Source organism: Aythya ferina, assembly GCF_964211825.1.
Source record: "Aythya ferina genome assembly, chromosome: 32".
NCBI lineage: Eukaryota > Metazoa > Chordata > Aves > Anseriformes > Anatidae > Aythya > Aythya ferina.
In genome coordinates this window covers 731694-752767 of record NC_140329.1, presented here as the reverse complement: position 1 = coordinate 752767, position 21074 = coordinate 731694, and the positions used below count along the sequence as shown (strand labels likewise).

At 49.2% G+C, this 21074-nt stretch overlaps 1 protein-coding gene across 1 annotated transcript; it reads right to left on the bottom strand.

Moving 5' to 3' along the window:
* Window positions 1-4157: 4157 nt before the first annotated feature.
* LOC311425585 (olfactory receptor 14C36-like) lies at window positions 4158-5102 on the bottom strand (the record flags this gene model as incomplete). Its single annotated transcript, XM_084501527.1, has 1 exon — window positions 4158-5102. The coding sequence occupies one exon, from the start codon at window positions 5100-5102 to the stop codon at window positions 4158-4160; it is 945 nt and encodes a 314-aa protein (XP_084357653.1).
* Window positions 5103-21074: the final 15972 nt, after the last annotated feature.

Sequence of the window (21074 nt, the reverse complement as noted above, 5' to 3'; positions counted from 1 at the left end):
AAGGCTGCAAGGCCCCAGCACAACCAACGGTTTTGTCCCCTTGGCTATGGCAGTTGTCTCTGCTACTGAGGCTCATGAGGAGACATGCTGTGCTCATGACAATGGGGCCTTGTTGCCTCCTTGCAACCCAGTGGGGAGGCCAGCAGGTGTCATAGTGTTGTCCTTCACATAGCATCACACACCCCACATCCCACTGCCCCAGAAAGAGCCCTGAGTCATGGGTGAGGGACAGGACCTCCCTGCCCAGGGGCTGGGGGCCAGGGCTTGGCCTTTCTGCTTCACCAAACAAACCAAGGCCTTTACTCAGTATCAGAGTCTCCTGCCCAGTGCCTTTGTCTACCTGCAATCATGGCCTCCAATTGTGTGCTCTAACAAGTCCATGGGGAGGCTTTGTCAGTAATGACCCTCACTGGGGCCCATTAATGCTCCTAGACACTTCAAAGTCTCCTTCTGACTTTTACTTCTCCTGCAGTTACATCATTCTCCTCTCACTACCTGAGGTTCATAGACTCAGCACCAAATGCGCCATGGGGCTCATTACCATTCAGCCATTTTCATCCAGTCTCCCAGACTTGTACAGTTAATTAGTGAGGTTTCAAGAATGCAGTTTAAAGAGAAAGTTTTCAATGACCAGATTTCTAAGTGCATTTTCCTTATTTAAGATTATTTTCCATTAGTTTAGAGTTTTCAGAAGAACCGATAGCATCATTCTTTAGTTGTAATGGATCCAATCTGCTTCCTAAGGACGTCTGGAGAGGTGGAAAACAGTTCCTTGATGTTCTAGACTGTGTGGTCAGCCTTGTTGCTCACCTCCCCATCCCCACCACTTCTCTCATCAGCCACCTGAGACTTGCATCACTTTTCCTTACACCAGACTTCTACTCTGTATTCTGCAGGTTGTTGTTACAGCTCCTTTGCACCCATTCCCACCGCTGTTCCTCAGACAACTGGCTGCACACTGGCACAGTTTTTGTTGTTGGTTTTGTTGTTAACATCTAACACCAACCAAGCTAACAAACAAACCCTACAGTCCTCAACAGTGAGCCAAATCCAAGTTGCCTCCAATGAGGTGTACCTTCCAAGGGTTGGCTATACAAGAAAAGATTGACTTAGGTTAGAAATGATGAATAGAAGTGCAATTACACAGTTGGGCCTCACAAGGACAGAGTAGAGGTAGACAATCACCTCCCTCCACCTGCTGGCTGCTCATCTCTTGATACAGCCCAGGACACAGTTGGACTTCTGGCCCACAAGCACACACTGCCAACTCACATCAAGCTTTTCATCTAACAGAACCCCCAACTCCTTCTCTGCAGGGCTGCTCTCAATGAGTTCTTCTCCCAGCCTGTACTCATGCCCAGGATTGCCTCGGCCCAGGTGCAGCACCTTGCACTTAGATGTGTTGAACCTCATTAGGTTCACATGGGCCCACTTCTCAAGTGTGTCCAAGTTCCTTTGGATGTCATCCCTTCCTTCTGTCATATCAACAGCACCACTCAGTTTGATGTCATCTGCAAATTTGCTGAGGGTGCACTCGATCCCACTGTCTATGTCATTAATAAAGATACTGAACAGTACTGGTCCCAGGACAGACCCCTGAGGGACACCACTCATCACCAGCCTCCACTCAGACATAGAGCCATTGACCACCACTCTCTGGGTGCGAGTTTAAGCCAATTCCTTATCCACTGAACGGTGCACCCATCAAATCCATACCTCTCCTATTTGGAGAGCAGGATGTCATGTGCGATCACGTCAAAGGCCTTGCAGAAGTCCGGGAAGATGACATCGATCGATCTTCCTTTGTCAACTGATGCAATCACTCCATAGTAGAAAGCCACCAGATTGGTCAGGCACGATTTACCCTTGATGAAAATGTGCTGGCTCTCTTGGATCACCTCTTTGTCTTGCATGTACCTTGACATTGCTTCAAGGAGGATCTTTTCCATGGCCTGTCACTCTCTCCTGCATGTTACAGGAAACCAGAGTGAAAATGTTCCATGGAATGCTTCAGATGGCTAAAGTTGTTCCAATCATAACTGTATTATTTGCCTTTCTTGGTGGGAATATTCACATCTTTCTGTATGCATAGAAATATATATTTGTATAGCTACATCCGTAACTACAGATATATGTGCAAGTAAATGGAAATGTATATACAGAGTTACTGCGTACATATAGATAACTGGGAGACTCACAGGCAAGTGGCTGGGATTCTAGGATTTTACATTACCTGAACTATCAGGAAACCAACCCAGCAGTGCTGGGAGCTGGGGAGAGGAGACACGTGGAGAAAGGTCCCAGTGACACGGCTGGGAGGTGGGTTGTGATGCAATTCCTACTGCAGTGACCTGACTGCCAGGTGGCAGGCAGGCAGACACAGCGATGTCATCGAGTGCATCACAAACCCCATGGGACACAGGGGGCAGCTCTGACAGGGGACAACTCTGTCCACCATGGCTGGGCTGCTGCTGCTGAGGTCACCTTCTCACAACACTGCGATGGGCCAGGAGAAGGCAGGCCTCAGGAGGCCATCAAGAGCAGCAGCTGTGGAAGTTGCAGGCAGATGCCTGGGCCCTGGGGAGGGCTGCCCTGCAGTGGCACCAGCGGGACATGGGGTGGGAGCCTGTGGGAAAAGGCACAAGAAAGTGCTGGGTGTGACAAAGCACAGCACGAGAAAGGAGCAGAATACAGGCAGGGCTGTGAGGGACAGCAGCATCTCATGTGCCCTTGGTGGGCAGAGATGTGAGCGATGGGCAAACGGCACAGAGAGATGGAGGGGAGAAGTGGGGACCAGAGGTCTGGTCCTTGCTCTAGAGACTCCAGATGCCTTGTACCTGATCGCATCTCTCTGTCCTGCCTTCTTCCAGTTGCAGTTGGTCTGGGAGCACTCTGCCGTACCTGCCTGCGTGTGCACATCCATGTGTGTTTACAAGATTGTGTCTTTGTGTACACATGGCTGAATATTCTTGCAGACACCAACTCTAGGTGAGCTTTGCCTTTCCTAAAAGCGTATATCCATCAAAAGTTAAGATATCTACGTTTCTTTTTTGGAGCCTGTCCTTGCTGTCACACCCTGGCAGATCCTTCATGGCCCCTCTCAGTGTCCTGTCCCTGCATCGTCCCAGCCCCACTGCCCCACTCCTGGACCCACAGCCGTGCTGCTAAGACACTGCACATGGCAGTGCACATTCAGGGTTGGGTCAAGCTCCTGCTATTATAATCCCAATGGCACACTTGGGGTCCCCCCCTGCCATGGCCCTCCTGCCTTTGCAGCCTCCTTAGCCCCCAGCCCCCGGTTTGTACCCTGACCCAGCCCCAGTCCCATGGGGGCTTCTGCAGACAGCCCTGCTCCAGTTCTTCAGGGCTCTGGGCCAGGACAGAGGCCAGCAGGGCTGGCTGTTCCCCTGACACAGGCCCTGAGCCTGGCACAAGGATGGAGATGGCCTGGCAGCCAAATGCACCCCTAAACCTGGGGGGAGCGGCCAGTGCTGGACATGGCTGATGAGAGAGTCTGGATGTGATGAAAGCCCTTGGCCACCTTCCTGCTCTGTCTGTGCCAGCAGGGCACCGCCTGGCCTCCTCCCTCCTGCACTGGCCTGTCTTCCATCCTTGCCACACAACCTGAAGCCAGCAGTGCGTATCCTTCCCTTGCATGGCCACACATCTCAGCTCAACACAGATGTTTCTCTCTGTTGGGCAGCTTTCAGCCTGGCCCAGGTAGTCCCCAGCTCTCCCACCTCCCTGTCCTCTGCCCAGACCAGCCCAGCAGCCTAGGCTGGGCTGGCCCCAAGACAATGCCCACCACAGGCTGCTGCAGGGCTCTGGGCACTGCCACCACAGCCCCAGTTCCCATTCACTCCTGATCTGCTGAGATTGGGTCTCAGACCAAGATTTATCTGGTTTAAATACACAGAGAGCCTGGCTCCTTGTTTCTGTTAACCCTCAGGCTCAAACTATATTTTGGTACTCAAGTACAAAGGGTTGAATAAGGGCATTTCCTTGTGGAAAACATAATCACAAGGGAAAATGAAACTAAGCAAAACTAATGAAACCAAATCTCTTCCCCTCTAGAATTAAAGGCAGCTTTGGCCTGTGATGTCATAAACTAAAATTAATCTGCAGAAAAAGCAGTTTAGAGCTGGTGAAAGGTCCAGTCAACTTCCTCTGAACATCTGGAAACATCTCCATGAAATCACTTTCTTGATGGACTTCTTGAGCTCCTGATTCCTCATGCTGTAGATGAGGGGGTTCAATACTGGAGGCAGCACCGAGTACAGAACTGCCATCACCAGGTTTAGGGATGGGGAGGAGAAGAAGGAAGGGTTCAGGTAGGTAAACATGCTAATGCTGACAAACAGAGAGACCACTGCCAGGTGAGGGAGACACGTGGAGAAGGCTCTGTGCTGTCCCTGCTCAGAGGGCATCCTCAGCACAGTTCTGAAGATCTGCACATACGAAAAAAGAATGAACACAAAACATACAATTCCCAAAAAGCAGCTAAATATGACAAGTCCAACTGCCCTAAGGTAGGAATTGGAGCAGGAGAGCTTAGAAATCTGAGGTATTTCACAGAAGAATTGGTCCACAGCGTTGTCTCTGCAGAATGTCAGAGAAAAAGTATTGGCAGTGTGCAGCAGAGCATGGAGAATCCCACTGCCCCAGGCAGCTGCTGCCATCTGGGCACAAACTCTGCTGTCCAGGAGGCTCCCATAGTGCAGGGGCTTGCAGATGGCAATGTAGCGGTCATAGGACATGACAGTGAGAAGATAATACTCTGCTGATACCAAAAAAACAAACAGAAAGACCTGTACAACACACCCTGCATAGGAAATGGCCCTGGTGTCCCAGAGGGAATTGGCCATGGCTTTGGGGACAGTGGTGGAGATGCAGCCTAGGTCAAGGAGGGCGAGGTTGAAGAGGAAGAAGTACATGGGGGTGTGGAGGCGGTGGTCGCAGGCTACAGCGGTGAGGATGAGGCCGTTGCCCAGGAGGGCAGCCAGGTAGATGCCCAGGAAGAGCCCAAAGTGCAGGATCTGCAGCTCCCACGTGTCTGCAAATGGCAGGAGAAGGAACTCGGTGATGGAGCTGGTGTTGGACATCTGATCCTCCTGGACAAACGGGTATACTCAAGAAAGAGAAGACAGTGATAATTAGGAGAGACATGTCTGAGAAAAACTGCTCCACTTCTCGTTGAAACGCCCCCCAGTGACTTTTCCCTTTCTGAGACCTTTCTGCTGCTCTCTTGCTTGAGTTCTGGTTAGTGCTAGCTGAGGGTGCCACTGGGACCAAGGGTTTCTGCTGTGGGCTCTTCAAGAACCTGCCCTGTAGCTCAAGGTAAATAAGAACCAGGAATGATCTCTGATTAAATCTACCTCTGATGTATGTGAACTTAACAGCATTACTACTCTCAACATTCCTGAGTGCAAAAAAGAATTTGTGGTTTACATTGTTCCCGCTGCCTGTGTAACACTCAGGAGCATTTTTAGATGGTAGAAACCCCTGGCATTTGTAATGTATTCCAGGTGAGACCTTGTGAACCCTGAGAGGCAAAGTGACTGTCCTTAGTGAAGTGAGGACAGCCAGCCTCTCCATCTGTCCTGGTCTCAGTCAGTATCATCTACCTCTCAATACAGTTCCCAAATTGAGCTGCCCAATTATTGTGGCCTCAGGAACTCTGTTGACAGAGATTCATCATGACTCATGCCCTGAATCCTGTGGGCTTAGGGGAAAGCAGGGAGGTGGCAGACTATGCTGTTAGCACTGTCCTGCTGTTCCCTGCCCATGGCTCTGCTGCCTGAAGCTGTCCCCGCCTGCAGCTGGATCTCTGTCCCCACGCCTCCTGCCTGCAGCTCACGGCCCTCATCCCAGCCGCTGGGTGCTCAGCTCTGCCCTGCAGACACCTCCTGGCAGCAGGGCTCTGCCCAGGGGCAGCTCGCTGGGGACATATCCTAGAAACCAGGTCACACAGACCCTGCTGACACTGCACGAGTGGTGGTGGAGCTTTCTAGGGGCTGAGGGGCAGGAAGGGGACTTGATGGGGGTCTTTCTAACCCTCAGTGGTACGGCTTAGAAGTGTCAGCCTCATCTTGGAAATAATGCTATCTCTTTTTATTCCCACCGAGCCAAAGAACACAGAACTGAAAGCTCAGGAGGCTCAGAAAAGCTGAGACTGAAGCTGAAATCCCTTGCCTTGACCCAGCTTTTGCAAAGTCCCTTGGATACATCCTGGTTGTGCTGTAGATCCGTGAGCAGGCTGCCCCAGGCAGCAGCCTCCCACCAGCAGCAGGACCCTGCCCTGCCAGGGGGGCTCCTTCCACCCGCAGCTTCTCCCCGCAGCACCCTGGGCAGCTACCCGGGCAGGCTGAGTGCTGAGCCTGGCAGGCGACAGAGGCCCTGGCCCGGCACACAGCCCCTGGAGCACAGCAGGGACCCTGCTATGCACCACAGCCCTGGCCACCCCTGCCTTCGCCCCCGGCTTCTCCTATGTCCAGGAACTGTGGCTGCATTGCCCTCCAGCCAGACACTTACTGTGGTCAGGGCTGGGAAGTCTTCTCCAGCAAGGAGCTCTGGGCATCCTGCCACTTCTGCCTGCCTTTAAGCACTGTGTCCCTGCAGGCAGTGTCCCCAGGCCTGCTGCGCTGTGCAGAGGAGCTGCTCCTGGGCAGAGCTGTCTCTCTGCAGCGCTGCCTGCTTGCCATGAGCTCCCCTTGGGCCCAGGAGCCCGGCCCAGCTCAGCAGCAGAGGCCCAGCCCAAGGCCTCCCTTGCTCTGCCCCCCACCAGGCTCCCTGCACATGGCCCTGGGGCTGCAGGGGAACCTGCTGGGAAATAGTCTGAAGCTTCCCTGGGGCTCCAGCCCTCACCTGGCACACACACTTCTTCACACCAGGGTCATTTCTCCTTACAGAAAACCAATTAAATGTAACAATCACATCTTCTTGCCCCAGTATCAGTTTGGACATGATTTCGTGGTCAGGGACTGATCTCCTTCATCCCCACTTAAGAAAGGAATTCAGCAGAGTTAGTCAAAGCATCTCATGCTTATTTTTATTCCTGGGGCTGGAAAGGGATCTCAGCTCCCTCCCATGCCTGCCAGAAACCCATTGAACCTGGGATTCCTCAGGCCTCAGTTCAGGTGTGCACAACATAGGCACTGTAATGTGAATTACTGAGCCACAGTAGCTCCTTAGTTCAGATGGAGGACAGGCAGGAGCTGTTCAGATGGAAATACCTGGTGAAATTTGAGGTTGATCCTCTGGTCTGATGGGGCATTCCTCAGGCCAACTGAAATGGCAGCAGATGCCACATGGAGGACAACTGAACCTGTCCCTACTCCTTACATGTAGGTCAGCCTGCAGAGGCTGTCAGCAGAGCAAAAGGAGTCATGTGTCACAGGGAGAGCTAAACCTATTCTGTTCTCTTTTAAATGTTCTCTTTTTTCCTTTCTGTTCTACACGACCCCTGGCTGTAATGGCTGTTGTGTCTCAGACATCTCCACAGGGCCTCAGCTCTCACCAGCAAGGTCTCCCTGCCCTTTGTGCCTTGAGGCAGGACTCTGCAGGGGTACAACAGGTGGTGGGTGGGGAGAAAATCAGTGGTTACTTTGCAAACTACAACCTTAACAGTCCATGGGACCTAAGGGCATGCCTTCAAGCGTACAGGGAGAGTGTTCTGGACTGAAGGTACTGGCTCCTTATGATTCCGGGAAGGGATCAGACAACAGCATTCAGGTGCTGTAAGAGATCATTTAACTACTGTTATAAATGGCTCAGTCTTCAAAATAGTATTAAATAAAAAATATGATTTATTAAAAGAATAGAGGTAAGCAAACAGCGCTGTGTGCATCGGGAGTCTCCACTCCACCAGGACGCACCCAGCCACATCAAGTAGCTGATTTTTATACTCCTAGACTAATACATATTCATTACTACTTCTAAAAAAATAGGTTATTATAATTAGCTTCCGGGATCCAGTCCCTCCTACTGGAGCATGCGCATCAGTCTCCGGTGGTCCCTCTGGGGGTCTCCAGGGGTCTTTCATGCTGAAGGCTCGTAGTCTTCCTCTCCAAGTTTTTTTCTTGTCCTTCCCCTTTGTACTCCTTGGCAGTGTGTCAAGTTTACACAGCATCCCCTGCAGGTCTTGTCTCCTAGCCATCCTTCAGCTCCTTTTTTTTTCTTCTTAATTTCTTGGCCACCTGGCTAGATATCAGAGGCTTGCATAGTATCCCATAACAGTCACTAGTTGTTATCAGTTGTTCTGAAACCCCCAGACATCAAAGACTTCATACAAACACAAATAGCTTTCTTATTGACACTTCACGAGTAATTAAAACATTCCTCACCAGCCATTCACAGGGACAGTCACACCTATAGCAGTGTTAAGTTAATCTCAAAGAAGACCAAAAAAAAAAGGCTGTAACTGTTAGAAATAGGAGTTTGGAATAACAAAAGCAAACAGGTTCATAGATTTGAGGAGTACTTTCTGAAGACTTGATAAATTGACTAGAATGAGGGGGAGACTGGGACACACTGCATCTGTGGTTCAAGAATTAAACTGCCAGTGCAGGACCCAGAGGCAGACAGGACTGTTCTTTACGGACATGAATTGTTAAAACATTCCTAACTTTAGTTTACCGTATAACACTGCCTTATGTTGTGATAAAATTACTGGCCATGAGACAAATCTGGTAGTTGTACTCAGCATTGCTGTCACTTCCATACTTGAGGACCCTTCTCTTGGAAACTTTTCATAGTGGCAGGGAGTGTGGGAGAATATGGGCAGGTTCCTAGAACAGTGAGCACCTGAACAGTGAGGTCCCTGCTCAACATCTCAGGTGATACCCACCCCCTACCGGCCCCACCTTCCCAGGTACCCTTACACAACAGGTTTGATGCCCTGGAGCTTGAGAGACCAGTAGCTGAGGAAGAGGTAGAAAGTCTACCCAGGAGGATGCTTAGGGCGAGGAAGTCAACCCAATGCCTCAGGACTGCCTCCACCAAGACAGAAAGAAGGGTGATTGTGGTGGGAGACTCCCTTCTCAGGGGAGCAGAGGGCCCTATTTGTCAGCCTGACCCTACCCGCAGGGAAGTCTGCTCCCTCCCTGGGGCCAGGGTCAGGGACATTGCCAGAAAGCTTCTCAACCTGGTTTTCCCCTCTGACTATTATCCTCTTTTGATAGTCCAGGCTGGCAGTGATGACATTAAAGAGAGAAGCCTGAAGACTATCAAACGGGACTTTAGGGGACTGGGATGGTTAGTGGATGGAGCGGGAGTACAGGTGGTGTTTTCGTCTATCCCTACGGTGGCAGGGAGGGGTACAGACAGGACATGGAAAGCCCACCTGGTAAACACGTGGCTCAGAGGCTGGTGCCAACACAGAAATTTTGTGTTTTTGACAATGGGGCACTTTACTCAGCACCCGGCCTGATGGCTGCAGATGGGTCCCTATCTCTAAGGGGAAAATGGATCCTAGGCCAGGAGCTGGCGGGGCTCATTGAGAGGGCTTTAGACTAGGTAAGAAAGGGGACAGGGCTGAAACAAGGCTTGTTAGAGCTGTGCCAGGGGTAGCAATGGCAAGGCTGGGAGAGAAGGCAATGGCCCAGCTGAAGTGCATCTACACTAATGCACTTAGCATGGCTAACAAACAGGAGCTGGAAGCCATCATGTGGCAGGCAGGCTATGACTTGGTTGCCATCACGGAAATGTGGTAGGACCACTCTCATGACTAGAGTGCTGCAATGTCTGGCTACAGGCTCTTCAGACGGGACAGGCAGCACAGAAGGGGTGGTGGTGTGGCTCAGGGGGTGTTTTGATGTTGTAGAACCAGGATGAGGAGACTGATGAGGAATTCTATAGGCAGCTGACAGAAGTTGCAAAATTGTCAGTGCTTTTTTTTGTGGGGGACTTCAACTTCCCAGATATATCCTGGAAAAACAACACAGCCCAGAGAAAGCAGTCTAGGAGGTTCCTGGAGAGCGTGGAAGATAGCTTCTTGATGCAGCTGGTTAGTGAGCATACCAGGGAAGGTGCCCCACTAGACCTTCTGTTCACAAACAGAGAAGGACTGGTGGGAGATGTGGTGGTTGTAAACTGTCTTGGGCAGAGTGACCATGAAATGGTAGAGTTCTCCATTCTTGGAGAAGCCAGGAAAGGGACCAGTAAAACTGCTGTATTGGACTTCTGTAGGGCTGACTTTGAGCTGTTCAGGACACTGGTTGGCAGAGTCCCTTGGGAGGTGGTTCCGAAAGGAAGAGGAGTCCAGGAAGGCTGGACACTCTTCAAGAAGGAAATCTTAATGGCCCAGGTGCGCTCTGTCCCCTCGTGCCCAAAGACGAGCTGGAGGGGAAGAAGACCGGCCTGGCTGAACAGAGAGTTACAGCTTGAGCTTTGGAGAAAAAAAGAGGGTTTTTAATCTTTGGAAAAGAGGGCAGGCCACTTGGGAGGAATATAAGGATGGCAGAAGAGCTGGCCAAGCTGCTTTCTATCATTTATCAACAGTCCTGGCTATCAGGGGAGGTCCCAGTAGACTGGAGGCTAGCAAACGTGACGCCCATTTACACGAAGGGCTGGAGGGTAGACACGGGGAACTACAGGCCTGTCAGTTTGACCTCAGTGCCAGGGAAGCTTATGGAGCAGATTATCTTGAGAGTCATCACACAGCACTTGCAGGGCAAGCAAGTGATCAGGCCCAGTCAGCATGGGTTTATGAAAGGCAGGTCCTGCTTGACGAACCTGATCTCCTTCTATGACAAAGAGAAGCACTTGGTGGATGAGGGAAAGGCTGTGGATGTGGTCTACCTTGACTTCAGCAAGGCTTTTGACACCATTTTCCACAGCATTCTCCTCAGGAAACTGACTACTCAGGGCTTGTACTGATGTACGCTTTGTTGGGTTAAAAACTGGCTGGATAGCCGGGCCCAAAGAGTCGTGGTGAATGGAGTCAAATCCAGTTGGAGGCTGGTCACTAGTGGCATTCTCGAGAGCTCGGTACTGGGGCCAGTCCTCTTTAATATCTTTATTTATGATCTGGAGTGCACCCTCAGTAAGGTCGCAGATGATGCCAAGTTAGGTACGTGTGTCAATCTGCTCAAGGGTAGGAAGGCTCTGCAGGAGGATCTGGATAGGCTGGACCAATGGGCTGAGGTCAACTGTATGAAGTTCAACAAGGCCAAGTGCCGGGTCCTGCACCTGGGGCACAACAACCCCAAGCAGAGCAACAGGCTGGGAGATGAGTGGTTGGAAAGCTGCCTGGCGGACAAGAACCTGGGAGTGATTGTTGACAGTTGGCTGAATATGAGCCAGCAGTGTGCTCAGGTGGCCAAGAAGGCCAACAGCATCCTGGCTTGTATAAGAAGCCGTGTGACCAGCAGGGCTAGGGAAGCGATTGTCCCCCTGTACTCGGCTCTGATGAGGCCGCACCTCAAGTACTGTGTTCAGTTTTGGGCCCCTTGCTACAAGAAGGACATCGAGGTGCTCAAGCAAGTCCAGAGAAGGGCGACAAAGCTGGTGAGGGGCCTGAAGAACAAGTCCTACGAGGAGAGGCTGAGGGAGCTGGGCTGTTCAGCCTGGAGAAAAGGAGGCTCAGGGGTGACCTTATTGCTCTTTACAGATACCTTAAAGGAGGCTGTAGTGAGGTGGGGGTTGGTCTGTTCTCCCACGTGCCTGGTGACAGGACGAGGGGGAATGGGCTACAGTTGCACCAGGGGAGTTTTAGGTTGGATGTTAGGAAGAACTTCTTTACCGAAAGGGTTGTTAGGCATTGGAATGGGCTGCCCAGGGAAGTGGTGGAGTCACCATCCCTGGAGGTCTTTAAAAGACGTTTAGATGTAGGGCTTAGGGATTTGGTTTAGTGGAGGACTTGTTAATGTTAGGTCTCAGGTTGGACTTAATGATCTTGAGGTCTCTTCCAACCTAGAAATTCTGTGATTCTGTGATTCTGTGATTCAGACAGAAGTATGCAGCTGGATGTTACAGCTCCTTTGCACCAGCTCCTATCTGCTTTCGTTAGAAACCTGTCTGCACTCAGGTGCAGAAGGGTTTTTCCTATTTCCATCCAAAGAACATGAAATCATGCATCAATTTTCCAAAAAACAGAGCAAGCTCCTCATTGTGTATGCCTCCTGTGAAGTTTACCTTCCCAAAAGGATGACTGCACAAGACCTATTTTATACTGATAGATAGGAAATCATAAATAGTAGTGTTAGTATTAACCCATATCATATAAATTCGATGATAAATAACAGGTTTCTTGCTAAGGAAACTATTAGACAGACTGCTGATAGATGGGCAAGCTGGGCTGCTTCTACCTGAAGCTCAAAGCAGCAACTGGGTTGGTGAAAGCGGTCTGAATGATTAAAGAGTAAGGGGAGGGCAAACCAGGAGAACTATAGGAAGTGCATAGGTCCAGACAGGCAGCTGGAATGGGGACTTTCAGCAGGGTCTCTTTAATCAAGATGTGGATATACCTGGAAGATGAGGGAGCACATCATGATAGACAAAGTGATGACAAGGCAAGTACAGGTGAACTTCGGAATTTGTTCTCCTGCGATGAACATACATCCTGAAAATTCAAATTTCTTCATGATAGAAATTACACTTTGCATGTGTAGTGGGTTTATGTGGCAAGGTTTTGGTAGAAGGGGGCCACAGGGGTGTCTTCTGTGAGAAGAATCTAGAAGCTGTCCCATGTTTGGTAGGGCCCCACTGCTAACCAGAGCTGAGCCAATAAGTGATGTTGTTTTGCACCTCTGTGAGAACATATATAAGTCAGGGGAAAAAAAACTGCTGCGCCACACAGCAGCTGGGAGAGAGAGAGGAGTGAGGAACAGCCTTGCAGGTGCCAAGGTTGGTGAAGAAGGAGGGGGAGAGGTGCTCCAGGAGCTGGAGCAGAAGTCCCCTGTGACCTGTGGTGAGGACCATGGTGAAGCAGGCTGTCCCCCTGCAGCACATGGAGTATCATGCTGGAGCAGGGTTCCACACTGCAGCCCATGGAGGAGACCACAGTGGATCAGGTTGACCTGCACTGACAGAGGCTGTGGCCTGTGGAAGACCCCTGCCGGAGAAGATTCCGGACCGGACGTGTAGCCCGTGGAGAGGAGACCATGCAAGAGTAGGTGACCTGGCAGGAGCTGCTGCCCGTGGGGGAGCCAGGTTGGAGCAGTTTTCTCCTGAGGGATGGTCCCCCGTGCCTATATCTGGAGCAGTTCTTGAAGAACTGCTGCCTGCGGGCAGCCCACAGCAGCAGATCAGTTCAGCAACGACTGCATCCCATGGGAGGGTCCCTGCAGCACAGGGATGAGAGTGACTGAGAAGGAGTGGTGGAGAAGAAGAGCTATAGACTGACCATAACCTCCGTTCCCCCATTCCCCTGCACCGCTCGGGGGGAGGAAGTGGAAGTGGGTGGATGGGGGGAAGGTGCTTCTGGTTTCTTTCTTTTGTCTCTCGCTTCTCTAGCTTGTTAGTAATAAACAATAAATCTTACTATGCTGAGTCTGTTTTGCCCGTCATGATAATTACTGTGCTATGTCCCTGTCCATATCTCAACCCTTGAGCCCTTTTCATCGTATTTTCTCCCTGTTCCTCTTTGAGGAGGGGGAGTGAGAGAGTGGTTGTGGTGGAGCTCGGCCACCCACCTGAGTAAAACCACCACAGCGTGTAACATTTTATAGAAAGTATTGAAACATTTGAAGTAATGAGTAGTTGCTCTTTTATTTAAGTACTAAATAAATTACTGGGTATTCAGACAGAGCTATGCTGTCAGACAATAAGCAAGCAGAACATGCAAGAGACCAGAGCCCTTTGGAGGATTCATATGGAGCCAGGTGGAGATACCAGAGCACCTCCACTGCCAGCAGTGGTATTTATCCCAATAACTCTAGCCCAGCCCTACACATGAAACCCCTTCAAAGAGAACACCCTAGTTCAGTGGGTTCTTCGGATTCACCTAAAGTTGAAATGGCCACTGGAAAACCCAAGATACTCTCCCTTATTCCTAGTTGACAGTTGTACATCCATTTACAATCATGGGTCATCTGTGGCAAACTCAGGCTGAAAGACTCAAGAGCACGACACTTCAAATGGCTGAGGCAGAACCTATCTGCGTATCCCAGTTTGGGAATCATCCCCTTCCATAAGGGACATGAAAATAAAAAATGTGAAATGACCCATCAGGTCAATGCACACAGTAAGGTAAACTCACTGGTATTATGCTGGAGTGGCAGAAGGCAAAAAGCATTGCATTGTGCCTCAGACTAATCAAGGAGACCTAATCCAGTTCATCTGTGAGATAAAGCAAACACTCTAAGAATTGTGAAGGATGTTCAGTTGCAGCCTAACATGAAGAGGGATGTAAATCATTGGTGAAGGAACTATCTTTTTGTGCCATAACCAATCTAGATTACACAAGCACCACAACACCTAAAGGTCATATGTCCCATGGCTTTCTCATCCCATGGGGCAGGGGAATGGAGCTGACATCCAAGGGACACATTTGGGTGTGAACAGTGGGGCCCAGCAGAGACAAGGAGTCAAGGCACTGCGGTGAGGGAGGCCAGGAGAAGCAGCCCAAGGGGTGGTGCTGCTTGTGAGGACACATTTGTGCCAGCAGCCTGAGTGGGCAGCAGCTGTGCGCAGGCAAGGGGAGGCCAGGAAGTGCATGCCAAGAGCGCTCCTGCCAGCAGAAACAAGGCCAGGACCGAGGGCAAGGGGAGAGGCAGGCCTAGGGCAGGGGGCTGCAAGGGCCATGCTGAGCTCCCTGCCCCTGCAGCAGCCTTCTCTCCTGTTCTCCCAGGGCACACGACTGCCTTATTCCCAGCTCACTGCCCACCACGAATGTCCAACATGGGTGCTTCCCAAGCTGGGCCTTGCCCAGGGTTAGTCCCCCACAGGGGCAGAAAATGGCTCTTGTCCTGGTGGCTTTTCATGGCCTTCATCTCAGTACATGCTCGTCTCATCCTTTATCTCTTTTACTGAATGCAGAGGCCTAGGAGAACTTCTTGGTACAGACTACTGCAGAAAAACACATCAAGTTCCTCAACCACATCTCTGCTTTTCCTCCACATTGCAGCTGGCCTCTTCATCCCACAACCTCTGCTCTACCTGAAGAGAAATTCTGAGAAACAAGAGTCACGGAAAATGGTTACTTGGTTAATTTATTTGGTTAATTACAAAGAGCTTACCAGCACGTGTACATGAGGTCTTGGGGTTAAAAAAAAATAAACAAACCAAATAAAAGTGAGATTAAGAAAAAATATTTTTATTGGAGTAATATTGCAAATAATGAAAAGCAACTTTAAAATATGTGAACAAAGGCATTTCTGCCTTCCCGGGTATATGTGAGGAAGATGTACAGGTACCTCATTAATGGGGAAATACTGTATATTAGAACAACGCCCTCAGTACCTCCTTTAGCTCCTTGTTCCTCATGCTGTAGATAAGGGTTTTACTGCTGGAGGCAACACTGAGTACAGAACTGAAACTACCAGGCCCAGGGATGGGGAGGTGGTGGAGGAAGGCTTCAGGTAGGCAACCATGGTAGTGATACTATGCAGGGAGACCACGGCCAGGTGAGGGAGGCATGTGGAAAATATTTTGTGCTGGCTCTGCTCTTCAGCACTGCCCTGAAAATCTGCAGATAGGACAGCACAATGAAAACAAAACAGCCAAATGTTAAACAGACACTAAACACAAGCACCCCAATTTCCCTGAGGTAGGGATCTGAGAAGGAGAGTTTGAGTTGAGCTTTGAGGAGAGCCTGAGGAGAGCTTTGACTTGAAGCACAGCACTTTGACACAAAACACAGCACAATTTACACTTGCTGAGAGTGTACTCTATTCCATCTGCCAGGTCATTGACAAATAAGTTGAACAGGATTGGACCCAGTGTAGATCCCTGGGGGACACTGCTGGCTACAGGCCTCCAGCTAGACTCTGTTCCACTAAGCACAACCCTCTGAACTCTGCCATCCAGCTAGTTCACAGTCCACCTCACTGACCACTCATCCAACCCACACTTCCTGAGCTTGTCTGTGAGGGTGTTATGGGAGACAGTGTTGAAAACCTTGCTGAAGTCAAAGTAGACAACATCCACTGCTTTCCCCTCCCCCACTCAGCTAGTCATTCCATCATAGAAGGCTATCAAGTTGGTAAAGCATGGTTTCCCTTGGTGAACCTATGCTGACTACTCCTGATGACATTCTTCTCCTCCATGTACTTAGAGATTGTGAGGAATGTTTTAACAATTCGTGTCCATAAAGAACAATTCTGTTTGAAATGTTTGAATCCTGTCTGCCTCTGGGCCCTGCACTGGCAATTCAATGCTTGAACCACAGCTGCAGTGTGTCCCAGTCTCCCCCTCATTCCTCATTCTAGCCAATTTATCACTTCTTAAATTTATGAACCTGTTTGCTTTTGTTATTCCGGACTTCTATTTCTAACACTGCTGTAGATGTGTCTGTGAATGGCTGGGGAAGAATGTTTTAATTACCCGTGTGTCTGGGAGTTTCAGAACAACTGATAACAACTAGTGACTGTTATGGGATACTATGTGGATCTTTGGTATCTGGTTGGGGGGGGGGGGCGAGAAAGAAGCTGAAAGGCGGCTGGGAGACAAGATTTGAAGAAGGTGTTTTGAAGAAGGTGTTCCGTAAACTTGGGATGGTGCCCAGTAAGTACAAAGGGGAAGAGGAAGACTGCGAGCCTTCAGCATGGAAGACCCCTAGAGACCCCCAGAAGAGACCCCAGAGGAGACTGCGCATGCTCCAGTAGGAGGGACTGCACCCCGGAAGCTAATTTTAATAATCTATTTTTTTTAGAAGTAGTAATGAATATGTATTAGTCTAGGAGCATAAAAATCAGTTGCTTGATGTAATTGGTGTGCATCCTGGTGGAGCGGAGACTCCCAGTGCACCCAGCGCTGTTTGCTTACCTCTATTCCTTTATATCCTTTAATAAATCCTATTTTTCATTTAATTCTAATTTGAATCCTGAGCCATTTATAACAGAGATGATCACCAGGATGAGCTGTTCCATTGCCTTTCCAGGGATGGAGGTGATGCTGACTGGCCTGTGTGGAAAAGGAATTCGCAGGTGGCTTTGTACTGTTTCACATGTCCCTGAATCAGAGATAATGAGGAAACAAGCAGTAGAAACAAAAACTTGAGCAAGGTCGAGATAAAGTAAATTGGCTACAGTGTTAAAGATGAGCTTTGGGCAGTGGGTAATTGCTGGCTGGCTTGAGGTGTGTGTCTGAAGGTCTCTAACCAATTGTATGACAGATTTGGGTGCGTGGGCTAAGGAGAGTGTATATATTCATTATATATATATATAATATATAATATATAATATATAATATATTATATATTATATATTATATATTATATATATTATATATATCATATATGATATAATATATTATATATATAATAATATATAATATATATTATATAATATATAATATATAATATATATTATATATATCATATATATCATATATATCATATATATCATATATATTATATATATTATATATATTCAGTGCTTGGGGCTACGGGAAAAGTATATATTGTAGTGAAAAAGGACAATAAATGTCTCCTGTTAAAGAGCTATCAGGAGTCTGTGTCTTTCATCCCTTCAGCCTTGTAGTTGCCTGGGTCTTCCTTCTTGCCCTTGTTGAAGACTGGCATGACATGAGGTTTCTTCCAGGCACCTCTTCTGTTCTCTGTGACCTTACAAACATGATGGAGAGTGGGCTAGCAGTAACATCCACCAGCTCCCTCAGTGCTTATGGACGTACGCATCAGGGTCCATGGATTTGTGGGTATCACGTTTGCATAAGAGATCTCTGACCTGATCATCTTCAACCAAGGGAAAGTCCTCATTTCTCCAGATTTCCTCCCTTGTCCTGAAGGTCAGAGATTCCAGAGGGCTGGTCTTAGCAGTGAAGACTGAAGCAAAGAAGGCATTCAGTAATTCTGCCTTCTCTGTATCCTTTGTCACCAGGGCACCCACCTCATTAAGCAGTGGGACCACATTTTCCTTCATCTTCCTTCTGTTCTTGATATATTTGAAAAAGGCCTTTTTGTTGTCCTTGACACCCCTTGCAAGATTTAACTCCAAATGGGCCTTGGATTTCCCTGTCACTTCCCTACATCCTTGGACAATGTCCCTATATTCTTCCCAAGTGGCTTGTCCCCTTTTCCACATTATGTACAGGTCCTTCTTCCATTTCAGTCATTCCAGGATCTCCTTGATCATCCAAGCAGGTCTCCTGCTCCCTTTGTCTGACTTTTTGCTCACAGGAATACATAGCTCTTGAGCCTGGAGGACTTGGAGGTCAGTGTGCTATTGCTGCCGGTGCACCGTTGTGGCAGCCGTTGACACCTGCTCTTCTTTGGCTCTCAGCAACCCCACAACAGAAGGGTCCTGTGCGAGACCAGGCAAGGTAGACAACTATTTGACGTTCTCTGTATTCAAGGCCATTATGCCAACAGCCCACTCGTACCCATTTGTTCAATTGTTTGCCCTTGGAAAAACCCAGAAACACAGTCTCGAGGCATGTCATTAGGGTTACCCCATGATGTTCAAATTACTCAAGAGCTATCATGACTGGCCCGGAATGGGGCCAGAAAGAAAGAGAGGGAGAAGTGCCATGCCTTGTTCCCTCCACCAGGTGGATTCATGAGTGTTGTACCAATAGCACCTCAAATAATGTTAATTGTGCAGATTTAGGGAAAGCATCAAAAGCCCATATTTGCTTTCCTAGTGGCAATTTTTTATTTTTTTTTTTTCAATATGTAGTTGCTTTACAGGTAGGAATTTGTAGCAATTTGTAATGAAGACATTTATTAAAACAAAGCAATGAGGTACCCATGTCCTTGTGTACTGTGGAATCCTACCAACCTACTGCTGCGATCCATGCATGGGCGGATCCCCATAGGTCCTCACCATTGATACTGTGATGCCGCTTGGAGTGGCCCTCAGAGCTGCAGGAGCAACCACAGACCTGGGGCTTGGTGATGGCCCTTTGCTGCAGAGAACAGACCCAACCACAGGGGCTGAACCATTCAGATGCCCGAGTGACATGAAACTGTTTTTTTTTTTTTTTCTGCTCAGTTCTGCTGCTCCCTCGCACACAGCTAGGCCTGTGGCTCATCTCCCCGTAGAGGAGTAGGAGGCAAATCTCTGCTGGTGCCCAAGTAAGGGAGAAATACTCCACCTGTGGAAGGGCAAGGCTGTTGGGGAGGTGGCACAGGACAGGCACTGGCCTCTTTCTCCTATTCCCCACCCAAAGAGTATTCAGACCACAGGTTAGTGTCTGTACTGCCCACAGGTGCCTGCAGTCCTGTATCCTGAGATCCATCTTTTCTCCTTCTGTACGTAACACTTCTACTTTACTTCTCACAGTTTGGGGCCAGCATTGGTTGACCTGGTACCTGGCACTGAAAGGTTGTGTCTCACAACGCGTTTTTTTGGTGAGCTTTTTGCATTGCAGCAGCAGAGTAGCAGCTAATTGCTTCTGGAAGACAACCAAAAGAGCTTCTTCAGTGCATGCTTGAGCTCCTGGTTCCTCATGCTGTAGATGAGGGGGTTCACTGCTGGAGGCAACACCGAGTACAGAACTGCCATCATCAGGTCCAGGGATGGCGAGGAAAGGGAGAGGGGCTTCAGGTAGGCAAACAGAACAGTGCTAACAAACAAGGAGACCACGGCCAGGTGAGGGAGGCACATGGAAAAGGCTTTGTGTTGTCCCTGCTCAGAGGGCATCCTCAGCACAGCCCTGAAGATCCGCATGTAGGAGAAAACAATGAAAACGAAACAACCAATACCTAAACAGAAGCTGATTGCAGTAAGCCCAACTTCCCTGAGGTAGGCATCTGAGCAGGAGAGCTTGAGGATCTGGGGGATTTCACAGAAGAACTGGTCCACAGCATTGCCTTGGCAGAGGGGCAGGGAAAATGTACTGGCAGTGTGCAGGACAGCATTGAGAAAACCACTGCCCCAGGCAGCTGATGCCATCTGGGCACAAGCTCTGCTGTCCAGGAGGCTCCCATAGTGCAGGGGCTTGCAGATGGCAACGTAGCGGTCATAGGCCATGATGGTGAGAACATAAAATTCTGATGCAATCAAGAAGACAAATAGAAAGACCTGAGCAGCACACCCTTGATAGGAGATGGCCCTGGTGTCCCAGAGGGAATTGGCCATGGCTTTGGGGACAGTGGTGGAGATGCAGCCCAGGTCGAGGAGGGCGAGGTTGAAGAGGAAGAAGTACATGGGGGTGTGGAGGCGGTGGTCGCAGGCTACAGTGGTGAGGATGAGGCCGTTGCCCAGGAGGGCAGCCAGGTAGATGCCCAGGAAGAGCGCGAAGTGCAGGAGCTGCAGCTCACACTTGTCTGCGAATGGCAGGAGGAGGAACTCAGTGATGGAGCTGATGTTGGACATCTGCTTTTTTGGGGGATGTGGTCCTGCACATAGAAGAGAAAGAACAGTAATAATTTACAACAGACTTATCAGAGAAAAAATCATCCCATTTCTCATTTAAAATCACCAAATAGTTGTCTACTCCCAGGAAGACATTTGACAGGTCCCTTTCATAAATGCTTCCTGATGCTGCCTGTGGGTATCCCTGGGAGCAGGGGACTCCTCTGTGGGCAATGAAAGAGTTATGCCCTATAGCCAGAGGTAAAGAGGAACATTGGGTAATCTCAGACTCACTTCACTCCTGATATCAAAGAACTTTGCCTCAGTGTTGCTCCCAGGTGACCCAACTTCAGGGCAGATATACATATGCGTATTTTTCTTTTATGGAGTCACATTTTTTGTTGTTGCTAGCCTACCACACTTGATGAGTTTTTCTAAAACAGAAATCCTGGGCATTTCTTCTGCAGCTGAAGGGAAACTTTGTGGATCATTAGAGAAAAAGGGACTGTCCCTACTGTGCAGTGTCCTTTAGTGAAGACAAATAATCTGTCCATCAGTGCTGATCTCAGCTGCCCTGTGAAAGCTGCAAGAAAGTTATACTCAGTTGCTCATCTGAAAAGAACCTGAACACTGATGAGAGCAGAGGAATCCAGGCTCAAA